The sequence below is a fragment of the Mustela nigripes genome, chromosome 6 (assembly GCF_022355385.1).
Source record: "Mustela nigripes isolate SB6536 chromosome 6, MUSNIG.SB6536, whole genome shotgun sequence".
Lineage (NCBI taxonomy): Eukaryota > Metazoa > Chordata > Mammalia > Carnivora > Mustelidae > Mustela > Mustela nigripes.
In genome coordinates, this window is record NC_081562.1 from 21,562,458 (window position 1) to 21,578,210 (window position 15,753).

The window sequence follows — 15,753 nt, forward strand, 5'->3', positions numbered from 1 at the left end:
ATCTCATTGTGGTTTTGATTTGTATTTCCCTGATGCTGAGTGATGTGGAGCACTTTTTCATGTTGTCTGTTGGCCATCTGGATGTCTTCTTTGCAGAAATGTCTGTTCATGTCCTTTACCCATTTCTTGATTGGATTATTTGTTCTTAGGGTGTTGAGTTTTGATGTAGTGTTCAGTGCTTCATTATTTGCATATAACACCCAGTGCTCATTGTAACACAAGCCCTCCTTAATACCCATCACTGGGCTGTCTTATAACTATTAAGGCAATTTAATTCATAATTTAAAATTTTCCAAGAAAGAAATCTCTAAGCTTTAAAGAAAGGTTAAGTCCAATTATAAATAAATTTTTTTTTGAAACAGAAGAGGAGGGAATATTTTCCAGTTCATCTTATGAAGCTAGTTAGTATTCCCCTGATACCAGAACTAGACAGTACAAAACCAATCAAACAACCAAACAAAAAGCCAAACAACAACTAAAAGCAAAAACTACAAAGCAATATCAACTCATGAATTAGACACAAAATTCCTTAACAAAATATTAGTAAATAGGATTCACAATATATTCAAAGAATTATATGCCATGACCAAGCATAATTTATTCCAGAGATACAGGACTGGTTTAATGCTTGAAATAAAATAAAGAGGAAAAAATGGAATGATCATATCAATTGAAGCAGAAACAGAATTCAACAAGATTCAAGATCCATTCATGATTAAAAAGAAAAAAGAAATTATTCTAGAATAGGAATAAAGGATAGCTTCCTTAACTTCATAAAGAGCATCTACAAAAATCTGTAACCAAAATTATAGTTAATGGCAAAAATTTGAATCCTTTCCTCCTAAAATTGGAAACATGATAAAGATGTCTAATCTCTTCACCACTGTTATTCAGGATAGTGCCAGAAGTTCTATCATGTACAATAAGGAAAAAAAAAAAAGAAGAAGAAGAAGTAAAATTACACAGATTGGAAAGGAGGAAATAAAACTGTTTTTGTTTATAGATGATATGATTGTCCATGTAGAAAAACCCAAGAGATACACAATAAAACAACAAAAAATATATATAAATAGTAAATTCAACAAGGTCACAGGATGCAAAATAAACATTAAAAAAGCATTGTACTTCTATTTTTTTTCTTTTTTAAGTTTTCACTTAAATTCCAGTTAGTTAACATATATTGTAATATTAGTTTCAATAGTAGAATTTTGTGATTCATCACTTACATACAACATGCAGTGCTCATCATAGCAAGTGTCCTTCTTAATACCCACACCCATTTAACTGCAACTATATTTCTATGAAATAGCAATGAACATGTAGACACTGAAATTAAAATTACAATACCACTTATAATCACACACTTATAAATGAAAAGAAATACTTAGGTGTGAATCTAACAGAACATGTAAAGGACATGTATACTGAAAAGTGCAAAATAGTGGTGAGAGAAAATTTTTTTTTAAGTAAGTATGTAAAAGACAGTTTTCATGAGTTAAAAGACTTGATAATATGAGTTTAATATAATTCCTATCAAATTCCAAGCAAGATTTTTCCCCATATATTTTTTTATTAATTTCAGAGGTAGAATTTAGTGATTCAACAGTTGCATATAATACCCAGTGCTCATTACATCAAATGCTGAGGGAAATAAGTCAAGCAGAGAAAATCAATTATCATATGGTTTCACTTACTTGTGGAACATAAGGAATAGCATGGAGGATATTAGGAGAAGGAAGGAAAAATGAAGGGAGGGGATATCAGAGGGGGAGAGATGAAACATGAGAAACCATGGACTCTGAGATACAAACTGAGGGTTTTAGAAGGGAGGGGGGTTAGGGGATGGGTTGGCCCAGTGATGGGTATTAAGGAGGGCATGTATTGCATGGAGCACTAGGTGTTACATGTAAACAATTAAATTTGGAAAACTATATTAAAAACTAATGATGTAATGTAATGATGTAAAGTTATGTTAGTCACATAACTTAACAAAGAAAGAAAGAAAGAAAGAGAAAAAGAAAAAAGAAAAGAAAAGAAAATGGGCAAAAGGCATGAAGAGGCATTTCCCTGAAGAGAATATTCAAATGGCAAATAAGCACATGAAAAGATTTTTGACATGATTAACAATTAGGAAAATGCAAATGAAAGCTGCAATGAGATACTACTACATATCTATCAGAATGGCTAAAATAAAAAGTAATGATGACTTCAAATGCTAACAAGGACATGGAGAAGCTCATATATTGCTGGTAGAAATGTAAAATGTTACAGCAAATCAGAAAATAGTTGGCAGTTTCTTAAAACTTAAAAGACTTTACTATCATATCACCCAGCATTTGAACACCTGAGAATTTGTCCCAGCTAAATAAAAACTCTGTACACAAATATTTACAGCAGCATTATTCATAAGCCAAGAAATGGAGACAACAGGATTCCTTTAGTGGGTGAATAGTTAAAAAAAACTGTGCTACCTTCATACAACTGAATATTACCCAGCATGAAAAGGAACAAAATACTGATACACAAACCAGCTTGGATTAATCTCCAGAGAATTATGCTGAGAAAAGCCAATTCCAAAAGATTATATACTGTATGATTCTATTTATCATACATCTGCTTATATATAATTTTTGACATGACAAATTATAGAAATAAGAGAATAGATTAGTGATTGACAAGAGTTAAGGAAGAAGTCAGGGCAGGAGAGAAGTAAGTGTAGCTATAGAAGGGGCAATGAAGCAATGAGGGGGTCCCTCTGGGGTGGAACTGTTGTTCCTTGGCTGTATCAAAGTCAGTTATCTTGGTTGTGATGTTGTACTGTAGGTTTGCATGATATTATACCATTGGAGAAAACTATAAAAAGAGCACATGAGATCTCTCTGTATTATTTTTATAGCTGCATGGGAATCAACAATTATTTCCAAACAAAAAAAATGTAATTAAAAATATTATGCCATTTAAAAAAGATAATATGTCCCTTTATTTGTAAAAATTTCTTTCTTTCACCCACACAGTGATACGAGCTTCCTACTTTGGCTGCTCAGAACATAACTTCTGTAATCCTTTGTATAATTACTTCCTGCTTCTCCTAAAGTGAAACAAATCATTTAATTTTTTTTAAAAGAACTTAAATGTGGGAAATAAAGCTGGTTTTTAAATTTTACACACATTTGCATTTGGCTTGAGCATCTTTGAAATATTAATGCACAAATATTTGAAATGTCTAATTTAAAAAATATTATTTTCTAAGATAGTCATGAGTATTTTAATGTTTGGAGAAGCGTTTATAAGAACAAACTCATAGTTTGAAAGTCAAAGGCTGTCCAGTTCTTCCAGAACTACTTAACACCTTTATCAAATAAAACTATATGTAGTCTTTTCAGTTCATATTTGAATAACTTATATGAAGAAACTATTTCATATGGAGAAATATGGATTTTCCATTTTAAAAGCTTTATATTCATTCCTATGTATGCCAACTACTAAGAATATACTAAAAGTTTTATAATTTTGTGTCTTTTAATAGAAAATGAATTCATGTGTTAATCTTTTGGCTAATATCTCCATATAAAAATGATACAAATTGAAGAGATAAAAGCAGAAAATAGATTTTTTAAAATTTCTGCCTTTCTTTTAATTAAACACCTAGTAACTGTAAGAGTTTAATATATAGGAGAATTAGGTTCTATTTGTTCCTATGTGTTCTACTTGTTCCTATTTTCCACCCATTGAATTTTCTTCAATATTCCTTAAAATGATGATTGTTTAAAAAAAAATCAGTGCTGCCAATGGACTGAGAATAGGAAAATGCTCATTGATGTAAAGATGAGAAATTCAAGAGCTATTAGGTTCTTGACTTCACCTGTAACTTTATGCTTCTTTTTGCTTTACCTGTAGTGTGATGGGAAAATGTAATCAATTGAAATTTCAGGATTGTGTTTTAACTTCAACTCTCCCACGTAAGTGTGAGACCATCTCTAAATCTCAGGTATATTGTAAAATGGAAAGAGTAATAGCTACATCTAATACCAATGTTCTAGGCTTAAATGAGATTACAAATCTCAAGTTCCTAGAAGAGGGTCTACTCCTCTTAAGCATCTGATATTTACTCATTCCCCCTTTAACTTTCTTGTAATGGTCATACTTTATTTTCTGTTTGGCCATAACTCTACATACAACAAAGGAATGGTATTTTTCTTACCCTATCATAGGAAGTTCTACATCTTTTAAATAAGTCTTAATCACATTAACTATTATATTCATGAAAAAAAGTACATTTAAATTTTTTTCCTTTCATTGAAAAGAAAAAAAATAGAAATTGTTTTCAATTTGTAAGATATCGATAATAAAAAGTTTAACCATTTCTACCCCTACTGAATTGTCATCTGGATTCCTTCAGATCCTTTCTTTATACTTTTTAAAAAGTGATCAAGGCACAGAAGCATGGGAATTCTAACTCAAGAAGGTAAACTGATCCCAACTTTTCACATCCTCTCCCTCTGTACATACAATTAAAATTGTAAAATAAATATTAAAAAAAGGATAAATCCATAGCAGTGATGAACATTGAGGGCTACTCAGAAGCATTTGGGAACTTCTAAAAGGTATAACAAATGGCATTGGATTTAGACAGAGACTAGTTAAGGCAACTAAAGAACCTCAACATCTTAACGTGGCTTTGTTTTCCTACCAGATGATAATAACTATCTCAGTAAGGGGAAGAGTTGCTGAAGCTCCTACGTGGGAATTGGAGCAAGTAAGAGAAATGGGAAGTGTCCTAGGTAATTAAAAATAGTTGACTAAAACACCAGACATTTGAGGAGAATGAACAATTAAAAAGAGAGGAAACAAGATTAATGAACAAAGTAAATGATCTTTGAGAAAACAGAATTAAAGACAGAAAAAGATTGTAATCAATATCCTAAGATTTGAGGGGGTATTAACGTCTAACGTTAAGAACAGGTTCTTTTTAAAATAGAATACTTGGAAAACAAGAAAAGTCATTGAAAATAAAAAATACAATCATTATACCTAAAGTCATGATAAAATGACAAAGTTTTCTATCTTATTTGTTCACTGATATATCTCCAGAACCTAGAGCAGTGTCTAACACATGGTTGATGCTCAGTAGTATTTTTTTTTTTAACAAATTGATGAAAGTGCTTTAGAATACCAAACTGTAGAATACTACCAGAATATAAAACAAGGAGGATCAAAGAGATCCAATGTCTGTTGACTAGGAGCTCTAGAAGTAGGAGGAGGAGCCATTAGGTAATTAAGAGAGTATGGTATTGGCATAGGAATAGACAAGTAGATCAACAGGAACATAGTTCAGTCCAAAAATGTAAATGCAGTGTATATTTGGAAATTTAGTGTATGATAAAGGTGACATTGCAAATCAGTGAGAGAATGATGGTATTGGACAGTATATATTATTTTGGGGAAAAATGCTTAGAACTAAATTTTTTCACCATATACACAAAATACTCCAGGTGGATTAAAGTTCTGAAAGAAAATACTGCTGATCTAACTTTCCATTTTTATCATCTACCTTATCTTCATTTTTAAAAAGTATTTAAGAAGGCATTGATTTTATATCCACTGGCTTGACAGGACTTTGCTTCATATTGATATAAGGTATCAATGGGCTAGTGTCTGGAGAGTCCATCATTTCCACATATTCCTACTGAGGTCACTAGCTAATTTTCTGACATTCAACTGTCTTTGGGAACTCATTTTGAAGGCTGCTTTTGCTTGGAGATTTAATATCACCCTGACTTTTGCTAGCACTACTTTTTCTTTGTACTGACACCAGAGCATCCCTCTAGTTCTGTTTGACATTTTATTAGGAGCTTGATGAAGTTCCTTTATAATTAAGTTAATTCAAATGATTTAAAATCCACTTAATTCTAAGTAAGTGGATTTTTTAAATGTCCAGAAGTTTAAATAACTTGAAAATAATAGAAGAGGAAACATAAAAGTGGCTTTTTGAAACTTAGATTGCAATCCAGAGAATATTTGGATGTAAATGCACATGTTACCTAAATCTCATCCCAGTCAGGAATTATGTGTTCTCATTTTATTCATAGGTGAATCAAATCAAACTGGTTTGCAGAAATGGCATGAAATTTTTAAAGTTGCATCAGAATGTATTTCACTTATATCTTTACAGAACATAAAGATAATTCTTAAAATAATAGGTTCTGACTGATTAAGAGAAACCACAATATGTATAGAAAATGTATGCCATCTCTTAGGTTTTACCAGTAAATTTACACATTAGTCCCTTCAAGGGACTAATATGACACTGGCTTTGTGGATGTGGGAAGTAATGCAGTCTCATTGGGCCCCACACAAAGAAGGGCCCCATGCCTGGGGTTTAACGCTTTTGGGTTGCTGTCTAAAATTCTTACCAATTAGATAAAAATCAGTTTGTGTTTTGTAAGTGAGGCCTGTGAAAAAACAGCCTGAGCTCATCTGTGTTTCCACCACCTACATCTTCTCATCTTCTTGGGTGGGTTTCTTGGCCATTTGCTCCCCCAATTATGGTGCTTCTGGCCAAGCCAGCAACTGTTGATGAAGCCGTGAAACCCTGAGTATGGGGAGGATGAATGTTTGGTGCATGGGTTTGCAGGGCAGAGCACCTGTATGACTGTGAGGATGTGCTTTCACCCTATGAGTGTCCCCATGTCCAAGGGAGTAAGATGCTAACATGGAAGACAGGAAAATGTTTTTTCCCCTCCTTTTAGGACGAATTGCCCCTGGTTCCAGCTACTCTATGGAAATGCTTTTGGCTATTTCAGTTATTCACCTAGCTGTTTCATTTTTGCCCCTCAGAGACATTTCCTAATTAATCAATAGGGTGTTTTTTTTTTTTTCCTGTAAAAGACTAGAGAATAAAATAATTCAGGGTCATATGGTCTCTATTATAACCACTCAACTCAACTCTGGAAACAGCTATAGACCACATATAAATAAATGGGTGTGTATAGGTTCCAGTAAAACTTTATTTATGGAAACTAAAATTTGAGACTTGTATAATTTTCACCTATTACTAATGTTATTATTTATTTATTTATTTATTTTTAGCCATTAAAAAATGTGAAAACCATCCTTAGGTCCCCAAGATTTAAAGCCTGGATTTGGCCCATGATCTATAGTGTGCTGACTTTGTTAAGTAAATATGTGTGGGAGAAAGTCCTTTAGAAAATAGAGACATATGAGTGTTGGGCCACAGGGGAGGGAGATGTTTTAGAGTAGCCAAAGTATACATAAGTGCGACCCATTTTACACATTGAAATTTGGCAAATTTTATATGTAATTTCAGTGAATTTGTGAAAACACGTTCTTTCTTATACTCTATGGCTTAGCAAGATTCCATTATAATATTTAGAAAAATAAAAATAGAATGCATTAAAATCAAAGTTTAAGCAAATATTACAGACTCATCTTCCTTAATCTCCATTTTAATATTGTTGCCATCTCTTTATTCTTTTTCCTTTTGTTTCTATTTCATTTTTCCATATAGATCCTTTTTAAAAAAAATCCCACCTCTGTCCTTTGTGCTTTGAGGCACCATCCACTTGTCTCTAGATTTGAACACATAAACTTTCTTTTTAATCCAAGCCCCTCTGCTAACTACTATGTAATCTTGAGTAAATCCTTTAACCCCTCTAAACCACTGCATTGTGCTAGTTAGGGTACATAATGCTAGCTGCCACAACAGACAAACCCAGAATCTCAGCAGTTTAACATAAAAGAGGCTTAATTCAATTTCTCATAAAGCCCAGTGTGGTAGAATGACCCTCATTCATCTTACAACTACATCTTTTGAAGAGTAGGAGTGGCATAGAGACTGACTAACTGTCATTTGGTCAGGGTTACTTACATGCCCCCCAATCTAAATGCACATAGGCTGGAAATAAATGAGAATGTATATTTATGATTTCATTAAGCACAAAAATGATGTGCAAAATGATGCCTTAGAACAGGGTTTTGTCAATGAATGTTTTCTCTAAAGGACGAGACAGTAAATATTTAAATGGTTGTGAATACCATGGCCTCTGTCACAACTTCTCAACCCTGCCACTCTAACATGAGAACAGCCATAGATAATAAATAAATGAATGGACCTACCTGTGTCCCAGTAAAACTTTTATTTTCAGAAATAAGAGGCAGGTCAGATGTGGGCCACAGATATGCCACAGGACATAGTTTTCTGATCCCTTTCTTAAAGCATGACTAACATGTAATGATTCTCATTCTTCATCATCTCAGATACTCATAGAACTTTGGGCAATAACTCCCCCATCAATGTTCCTGGGTAAATGATAAACAGAGTTCTGAAGTAGCAAATAAGAATACGGTTAAATGATCACTGATCCATGGTTTGTTCTCTTTGGGTTTCCATTAGCCTATCTCCCTTCCTCCATTTATTTTATTTGAAGCCATGTTACACTGAGATCATAGCATTCCACTCAAAGAAAGAAAGGGAAGTATCACATAGATTTGCATGACCATGTATTAAGCAGTCTATACTGAATCCCAGGAGTAAATGAGCGTACATTTTGTATACTTCTGGTATAAGAATACATACATTTCTGTTTTTCACCAAAACCAAACCAAACCAAAACAAAACAAAACAAAAACCTATCCTCTGGCATCTACCCAAGAAAAATCTGTGAGTCACCTAGACTTCTTAAGATCAAGCTTCTTGTCCAATCAGATTTCAAGACCTAAAGAGCTAACCTTACTAGCATCTCCTAAAAATATCTGCTATCTCCAACCCTGCTGCCACTGCTTTACCTCAGGACCTCACTGTGTCTTGACTGGAACTCTTTAACATCTTCCTAATTGGTCTCCCTTCCTTTAATCCAGCCTTGACGAATCCATTCTCTAAACTGCTAAAATGAGTTTATTAAAATGCACATCCAACCATGAAATCCTCTTGCTTGGAAATCATTCGGGGTTTCTTAAAATATACACATTAAAGACAAAATACTTAACATGGCATTAAAAAATTTTATGATTTAGACCCTGCAACCTGTAATATCTCATGGCTTGAAACAACCACTCCCTCACATTTTCTGCATTATAGCCATTATGAACTATTTGCAGTTTGTTCTTTTCTTTTTCTCATCCTCTTTTGTCTGCCTACTATCTGCTTCACTGAGATTCAACTCAGCCATCAATCACCTGCTCATGGAATCCTTTCCTGATCCCCTCTCTAAAATAGAGGTTTACATTTTATATATTGTGCCTCCCCTTATCATAGCTCTATCACTGTATAATACTGCACTAATGCCTAACCCTTGGAGAGCTTGTTTCTTCCTTCATGCACCATCCCTTCTCTCACTTCAAGTCTATAATAATCTGAAGAACAAGGACAATGTCTTATTAGTCTTATTCCTACCACACTGCTTACCAAGGTATCTGCAATTTAGTCTAAACCACACAAATATTTTTAGAATTAATCAATACATCAACAAAAAATAACCTGTTTGCTTTCATGAAATCATGAAAATCATGCAATCATGTTGCATAACAAATTTTGATTTCAATATAATTAGAAATTTGGGTAGTCAGAAACATGTGTTTAAGAAACAGAGGTAGGGGCACCTGGGTGGCTCAGTTAAATGTCTGCCTTCTGCTTGGGTCATAATCCTAGGGTCCTGGGATCAAGTCCTTCATAGGACTCCCTGCTCAGCAGGGAGTCTGCTTCTCCTTCTCCCTCTGCCCCTCCCCCCACTCATGCGCTCTCTGTCGCTCTCTCTCTCTCTCTCTGCACTCTCTAATGAATAAATAAAATCTTTAAAAAAAAAGAAACAGAAGTAAATGAAGTTTATAGAAGAATGGATTTGAGGTGATGGGGTAACCGGGTGATGGGTATTAAGGAGGGCATGTGTTGTGATGAGCATTGAGTTTTATATGCAACTAATGAATCATTGAACTCTACATCAAAAAATAATGATGCACTATATGTTGGCTAACTGAACATAACAAAAAAATTAAATTGAAAATTAAATTTAAAAATTAATTTAAGTTAAAAATCAGAAAAGTAAAATTAAACACCAAAAAAATGTATCTTTAGGACTAAACTCTAAGCACAAAGAAATTACTTTGTGTCTAGTGATTTTTTCCTAATTCCTATTTATTTATAAAATTTTATTTACCTTCACATCCAACTTATTAAAATAATTGTTCATAAGAAAAGAAACAGAAGTAAAGGCATCATATGTATCAGTTGGCTTGATCTTTATAAAGTTTATAAGAAAGAACATTATACAAATTTGGTCCATTGCTTATTTACAACATGAAACAAAATCATAATACAATTAAAAAAAAACAAAGATGATGGACATAACTGTGTTTCCATTGGAGCCAGTGCCATATTCATGCCTTTTATTTACTATTATATCATCTAGTAGAAAAAAACATAAATGTGAAATTGACATTCATTAGCCCCAAGGATAGACATTTGATGAGAAAGTAAGCCTGACACTGCACCTCAATCTTCCACACTTCAGTCACCAAGTCCTATGTGAGAACTAATTTGAGTTCTGCTACTGAGTTGAAATGTCATATAATAAGTGACTTGCTTATATAACAATGCCTCTAAACCTCTTTCATAAAAATATTTTAATAGTGAAATAATAAAGCATGGTGTGATAACTGGCACCCTTTATATAAAAAATAAAGAGAACTTTTCATTATCATTGTATATTTTAGATTATAGACTAAATGATATCTACTTAAAAAAAAACAAACGTGCTGAGCTGGAAGAGAGGGGAGCCTGAATATTTTGCAGAAAAATAATCTATGGAGTACAGTGGTTAAATTATTAAGTATTTGAGGGCAATGAAAATGTCGGTAAACCAAGAGTTTACTATACTTTGGAGATAGCAAAGTATAGTAAATTTTATTGCAGATAAATTAAAGTTAATCTCTTGTTAATTATTATAGTGGATTGTTAATATTTCAGTAATATGAATAAAAATAAGAACTTGGATTGATTCTTGGGAAATGCACACAATTTTGAGAGCCAAAAAGACTGCAATTTTAAAGGACAATGTTAGAAGCTCTGCTAGGCAGGAAGAAAAGTGTATATAATTAAAACTATGGGGGAAAAAACCCCAGAAAGCTGCTATAGGGAATAATCCATTACTGGTGAAGGGTATAGATTATATCTGCTATTGCTCTATAATTTTAACTTTTATGTTTAAATTGACTTTTCTTGCTCTTCAGGGATTAATTAAAATCCTTAAAAAAGGAAATCAAAATTCACAAAAAATACTGTGTAGATTCTTAAAGAGTCCTGGGAAATGTTCTATATAACTTTTCTTAATTCTGATTATCAAATTCCAGCATATGGTACTTGGGGACAATATCTAAAGCTATCAATTTCTTGGACTATATAGAGAACAAAAAACAGAACTGCCTTAATTATGCTTCAGTGTTGTAAGAGCTCTTTTATTATTAGATTCTTTATCCTCAGGGTCTGGCAAATGCCATATTTTTTTTTAATGCCATACGCTTAATAAATGTTAGTTAAATGAAAGGTGACTTAGAATTGCAACTTTCTGAATTGATTATTAAAAGAAATTCTGTGTACTGTATTTGTACAGTCTTCTGGGAAACCTAACAGAAAATCCAAGTTATTTTACCCACTACGCCAAAATATTTTTTCATTAAATATTTTTTTCATTATTTAACTTATCAAGAGATTCTTTAGTATCTCTTTGTGAAGCACAGTATATTTTAAGTATAAAAATCAGATAGATTAACTGATAAAAACATCACTTAAATATTGATATAAAATAATTGATATAATTGATATTAAATCAATTGGGAGATTGGGCTGAAGATGAACATGGTCATAATACTCTCATCATGCTCATTTATTTTAGCCTAAACAACGAACATCTATTGTGTCTTCTCTGGATTTTCATCGAATGAATCACAACCAAGAATATTTCGAAATCAACACATCTGCAGGGTGTGCAAGCTTTACTTCCAGCCCTCCTGTCAGTCCACCCACCTCTTCTGTGGGAACCACAGAAGTCAAGAATGAGGGAACTGGCCATACAGGTAAAGCAGTTCACTTTGTGCAGCTATATTTTTGAAGTTTTAAACCTAAAGCCTTAATGAGATACAGAGGGGTTAAGAGGAATCTTCATATAAATTGCACTGATTTTGTTCAGCTACATGTATAGCAATGTAGGGCATTATAATTTTTGTCAGAGTGTGGATATAATTTTTTTAATATATTTATGGTCTTCTAGGTGTTAAACGTGTTACAGATGATGATTTAATGCTATTATGGTAGTGAAATAACCAGAGACCTAGAAATGCTCTTCTTTCACTGCTATTTACCCCTCTCCACACAGTGGTATCAACTCATCAATATACAACTTTATTAATAGCTGCTTTGAGGCTACAGAATCCATATCAACCTGGTAAGATTGAGTTGGACACTATGACCTAAGTGGGCTTTCAATCTACTCAAACCAGTATGAACTTGGAGAGGAGAGGTGTGAGGAAATAGTGCTGGGGGTAAGGGGAAGATTAAGGAAAGTAACCACACCCACTAGTAACTCATATCTGGTTCCAGCCAATCAGATTTGCAAGAAGGGGGCAAGAAGCTAATAACCGGAAAGCCAAATGACTGAAATATGAGAAGTGAGACCTAAAGGATCTCCTCCCCTTATATAATTTAAAGTAGGTGAACTTTGCTACTACTTTGCCTTAAAGAGATGTGATTTTTAAACCCAGTAAATATGATTACTATGAATTTTAGAATCAGAAGATATCATTTTTATGGGTATTCCATGTAACCTTTGTTCAAAAATGAGTGCATCTATGATTATATAAATGTATGCATCATACTTAAGTCCATTACTCTGACTGTACTTTTAGGAGCACTGATACAAACATTCCAAAAATACAGCAAGAAAGTAATTTTCCTCTAGTAAAACTAAGATTTTAAAAATTATGATTAGTGGAAGTGGTGACATTGATATTCTATCGAAGCTATTATCTGACCTTTTCTTGGCAACCAGAGTGATATTTATAAAATGCAAATCAAAGTGTGTCATTATCATGCATAAAATAATGAGTGGCTTCTCCCTGAACTTTGAATAAAATCCAACTCCTCACTAAACCCAAAGAAGTTCAGTCTAACCTAGCTCTGACTGGCTCTTTTTATTTATTTTTTTTTAAGATTTTATTTATTTATTCGAGCATCCACAAGTGGGGGAATCACAGGCAGAGGGAAGAAAGGGAGAAGCAGGCTCCCCCCTGAGAAGGGAGCTGAATGTGGGACTTGATCCCAGGACCCTGGGATCATAACTGAACCACCCAGGCATCCCACTACTCAGCTCTTTAACCTAAACTTAAGCAAACGCATCCTGGTCCACAATGGCCTTTTTTCCTAGGCATTCTAGTCCTGAGTCTTTTGTAGTTTGGCTCCCGCTGCCTGGAATCTCTGTGTTCAAATTTTTATGTGACTGTCATTTGGATTTTGGTGCAAATACACTTTCTCGTAGAGGCCTGCCCAGATCACCTTATCTTCAGTAAGACCCTCAATATGATGACAACCACAATAACAAAGATCCAAAAAGAACAATCATAAATATTAATAATCAGTAAGTTTTAAGCAAAAACTTTAAAACTATATATCATATACTGTTTTAGGCATTTTATGTATATTAACTCATTTAAAACTCATAACTGATATATGAATTCGTCATTGTTATTTGTAGACAAGAAAACACAAAAAGAAGATAAACCATGTTTCAACATTGTTCTTTCCACTTCTGTCAAATTATTCTGTTTTCCTTTTTCCCTATCCTTATTATCCTAATTATCCTAGTTATTATTATCCTAATTATCCAAATTATTCTGTTTTCCTTTTTCCTTTTTCCCTATCCTTATTATAAGTGGGGTTTTTTTTTGATGATTAATTTTTAAATTTTTTCACTTGTCCTTTGAGATAAGTAGAAATTTTATTTATTTATATAAAAATTAAGAGTAAAAGAAGAGATAGGTCTAGTCCCATATCTCTGACCACTAGGGGGAATGATAGAAACACACACATTTTACTGCTCTCAGGACTTCAGTGGTACCATCCAAAATGTGTGAAGAAATTGTAATTTGCCATACATTCCAAAGCTGGTATTTTCAGATCTGACCCTTGAACAGAACCAAAATCTGACCTTTTAGTGGCTGAAATGGTTTCAAACAGCATGTTACTATGGTTTCCTGATGTAAAAGGTTACCCCCATGTTACATCAAAAATTTTAGAGTTAGTTCTATTACTGATTTGCTGAATATTTTTCATCAAATCATTTATCTTCTCTGATCTCTAATTTGTTCCTCTGAAAAGGGGAAATAATATCTACTCTTTGAGTACTTGTAGTAATAAATGAGCTTATTTATGTGAATGTGTTTTGTAGGCTATGGAAAATAACATTCTTCTTTAATATTATTATCATTATTGTTTAATATTATTATTTTTCTTATTTAATATTATTATTTGAAATGCACAGTAATTTTAAGATGGAAATAGCCTAGATATTTACATAAGTCTGTACTGACAGGTAGCTGACCTTTTCTCAAATTAAAAATATAATCTAAATTATTAGATAAATCTACAGTTCATTTTATAAATTATTAGATGTACAAAATAATTAATATTGACAAAATATTATTTACAGAACAAAGACTAATAATATACCCTCAAAAATGAATTATATACTCTAAAACACTTTGATTAAGTGATGACAGAGACATTTCAAAAGTAGTCTGAATTATATTAAAAGTTCCTACTTGTAAGGTACTGTTGTATGTATTCCAAATATCAATTTATGAATTATCAAAAAAAGTTGTTAAAGGAAAAGATATGTGGAGTTGACCACACTTCGGAATGATATGAATAGATTTGCATTTAACTAAAAAGATAACTCTGGTATTAAGATGTTGTCGATAGATTTGAGATGAGGTAAAATGGGAGGTGGGGAAAAACAGTGTAATCAGCAATGGAAAGATGTAAATGGATTTGAGACATACAAGGAAATAATCAACAGGTTATGATAACTGATTGAATATATGACAGTAAAGAGGAAAAGTTCAAGGAAGCCTCTGAAGTTTTTGGTTTAAGCATAGTCATCAAATCAGACTGCCATTCCCTGAAATATGGAATATTTGTAAGTAAAAAGGCAATGCAGATAGATCACGTAGGATCTAATAGGCCATTATAAGGACTTTCACTTTTACTCAGAATGAAATGAAGAGTAAATTCAGGTCTTTGAGAAGAAGAATGACATGACCTAACTTCTATTTATGAGGATCACTCTATTGTGTTGTGAGTGGATTGAAGAAGGGAAACAGACTGGAAGAAAGAAGGCCAGTTAGAAGGTTATTATAGCATTGCACTAAGATGAGAGATGAAGGCAGCTCAGATCAAAGGTGAAACAGTGGAGGTATAGAGAAATGGATGGAGATTAGACATATTTTTAAGGTAGATCCAATAGGATCTCATGGTGGAGCGGATGTAGTGTATATGAGAAAAAGAAAGAAGGAAAACTTCAAGACTTTTGTTCTGATTAACTGTCATAATGGATTTACTATGAACTGACATGTGAGAGGTTGTCAGAAGAGCAGGTTTGGTGAACAGGGAGAAATACCAGGAGTTCATTTTAAGTTTGAGAAGTCTACTTGAATAGATGTGTTGAGTAGTAGCTGAAGGTCCAGTCT

The 15,753-nt window shown here is 33.0% G+C and overlaps 1 protein-coding gene across 12 annotated transcripts in view; it reads left to right on the plus strand.

Annotated features, from left to right (window-relative positions):
• ANKS1B (ankyrin repeat and sterile alpha motif domain containing 1B) overlaps positions 1-15,753 on the plus strand; it is a 1,094,885-nt gene that overhangs the window by 480,749 nt on the left and 598,383 nt on the right. For all 12 annotated transcript variants that reach the window (XM_059402276.1, XM_059402278.1, XM_059402277.1 and 9 more), the window contains exon 12: positions 11,907-12,087. In XM_059402276.1, the coding sequence (XP_059258259.1) occupies positions 11,907-12,087 (181 nt within the window). The remainder of the gene's footprint in view (positions 1-11,906; positions 12,088-15,753) is intronic.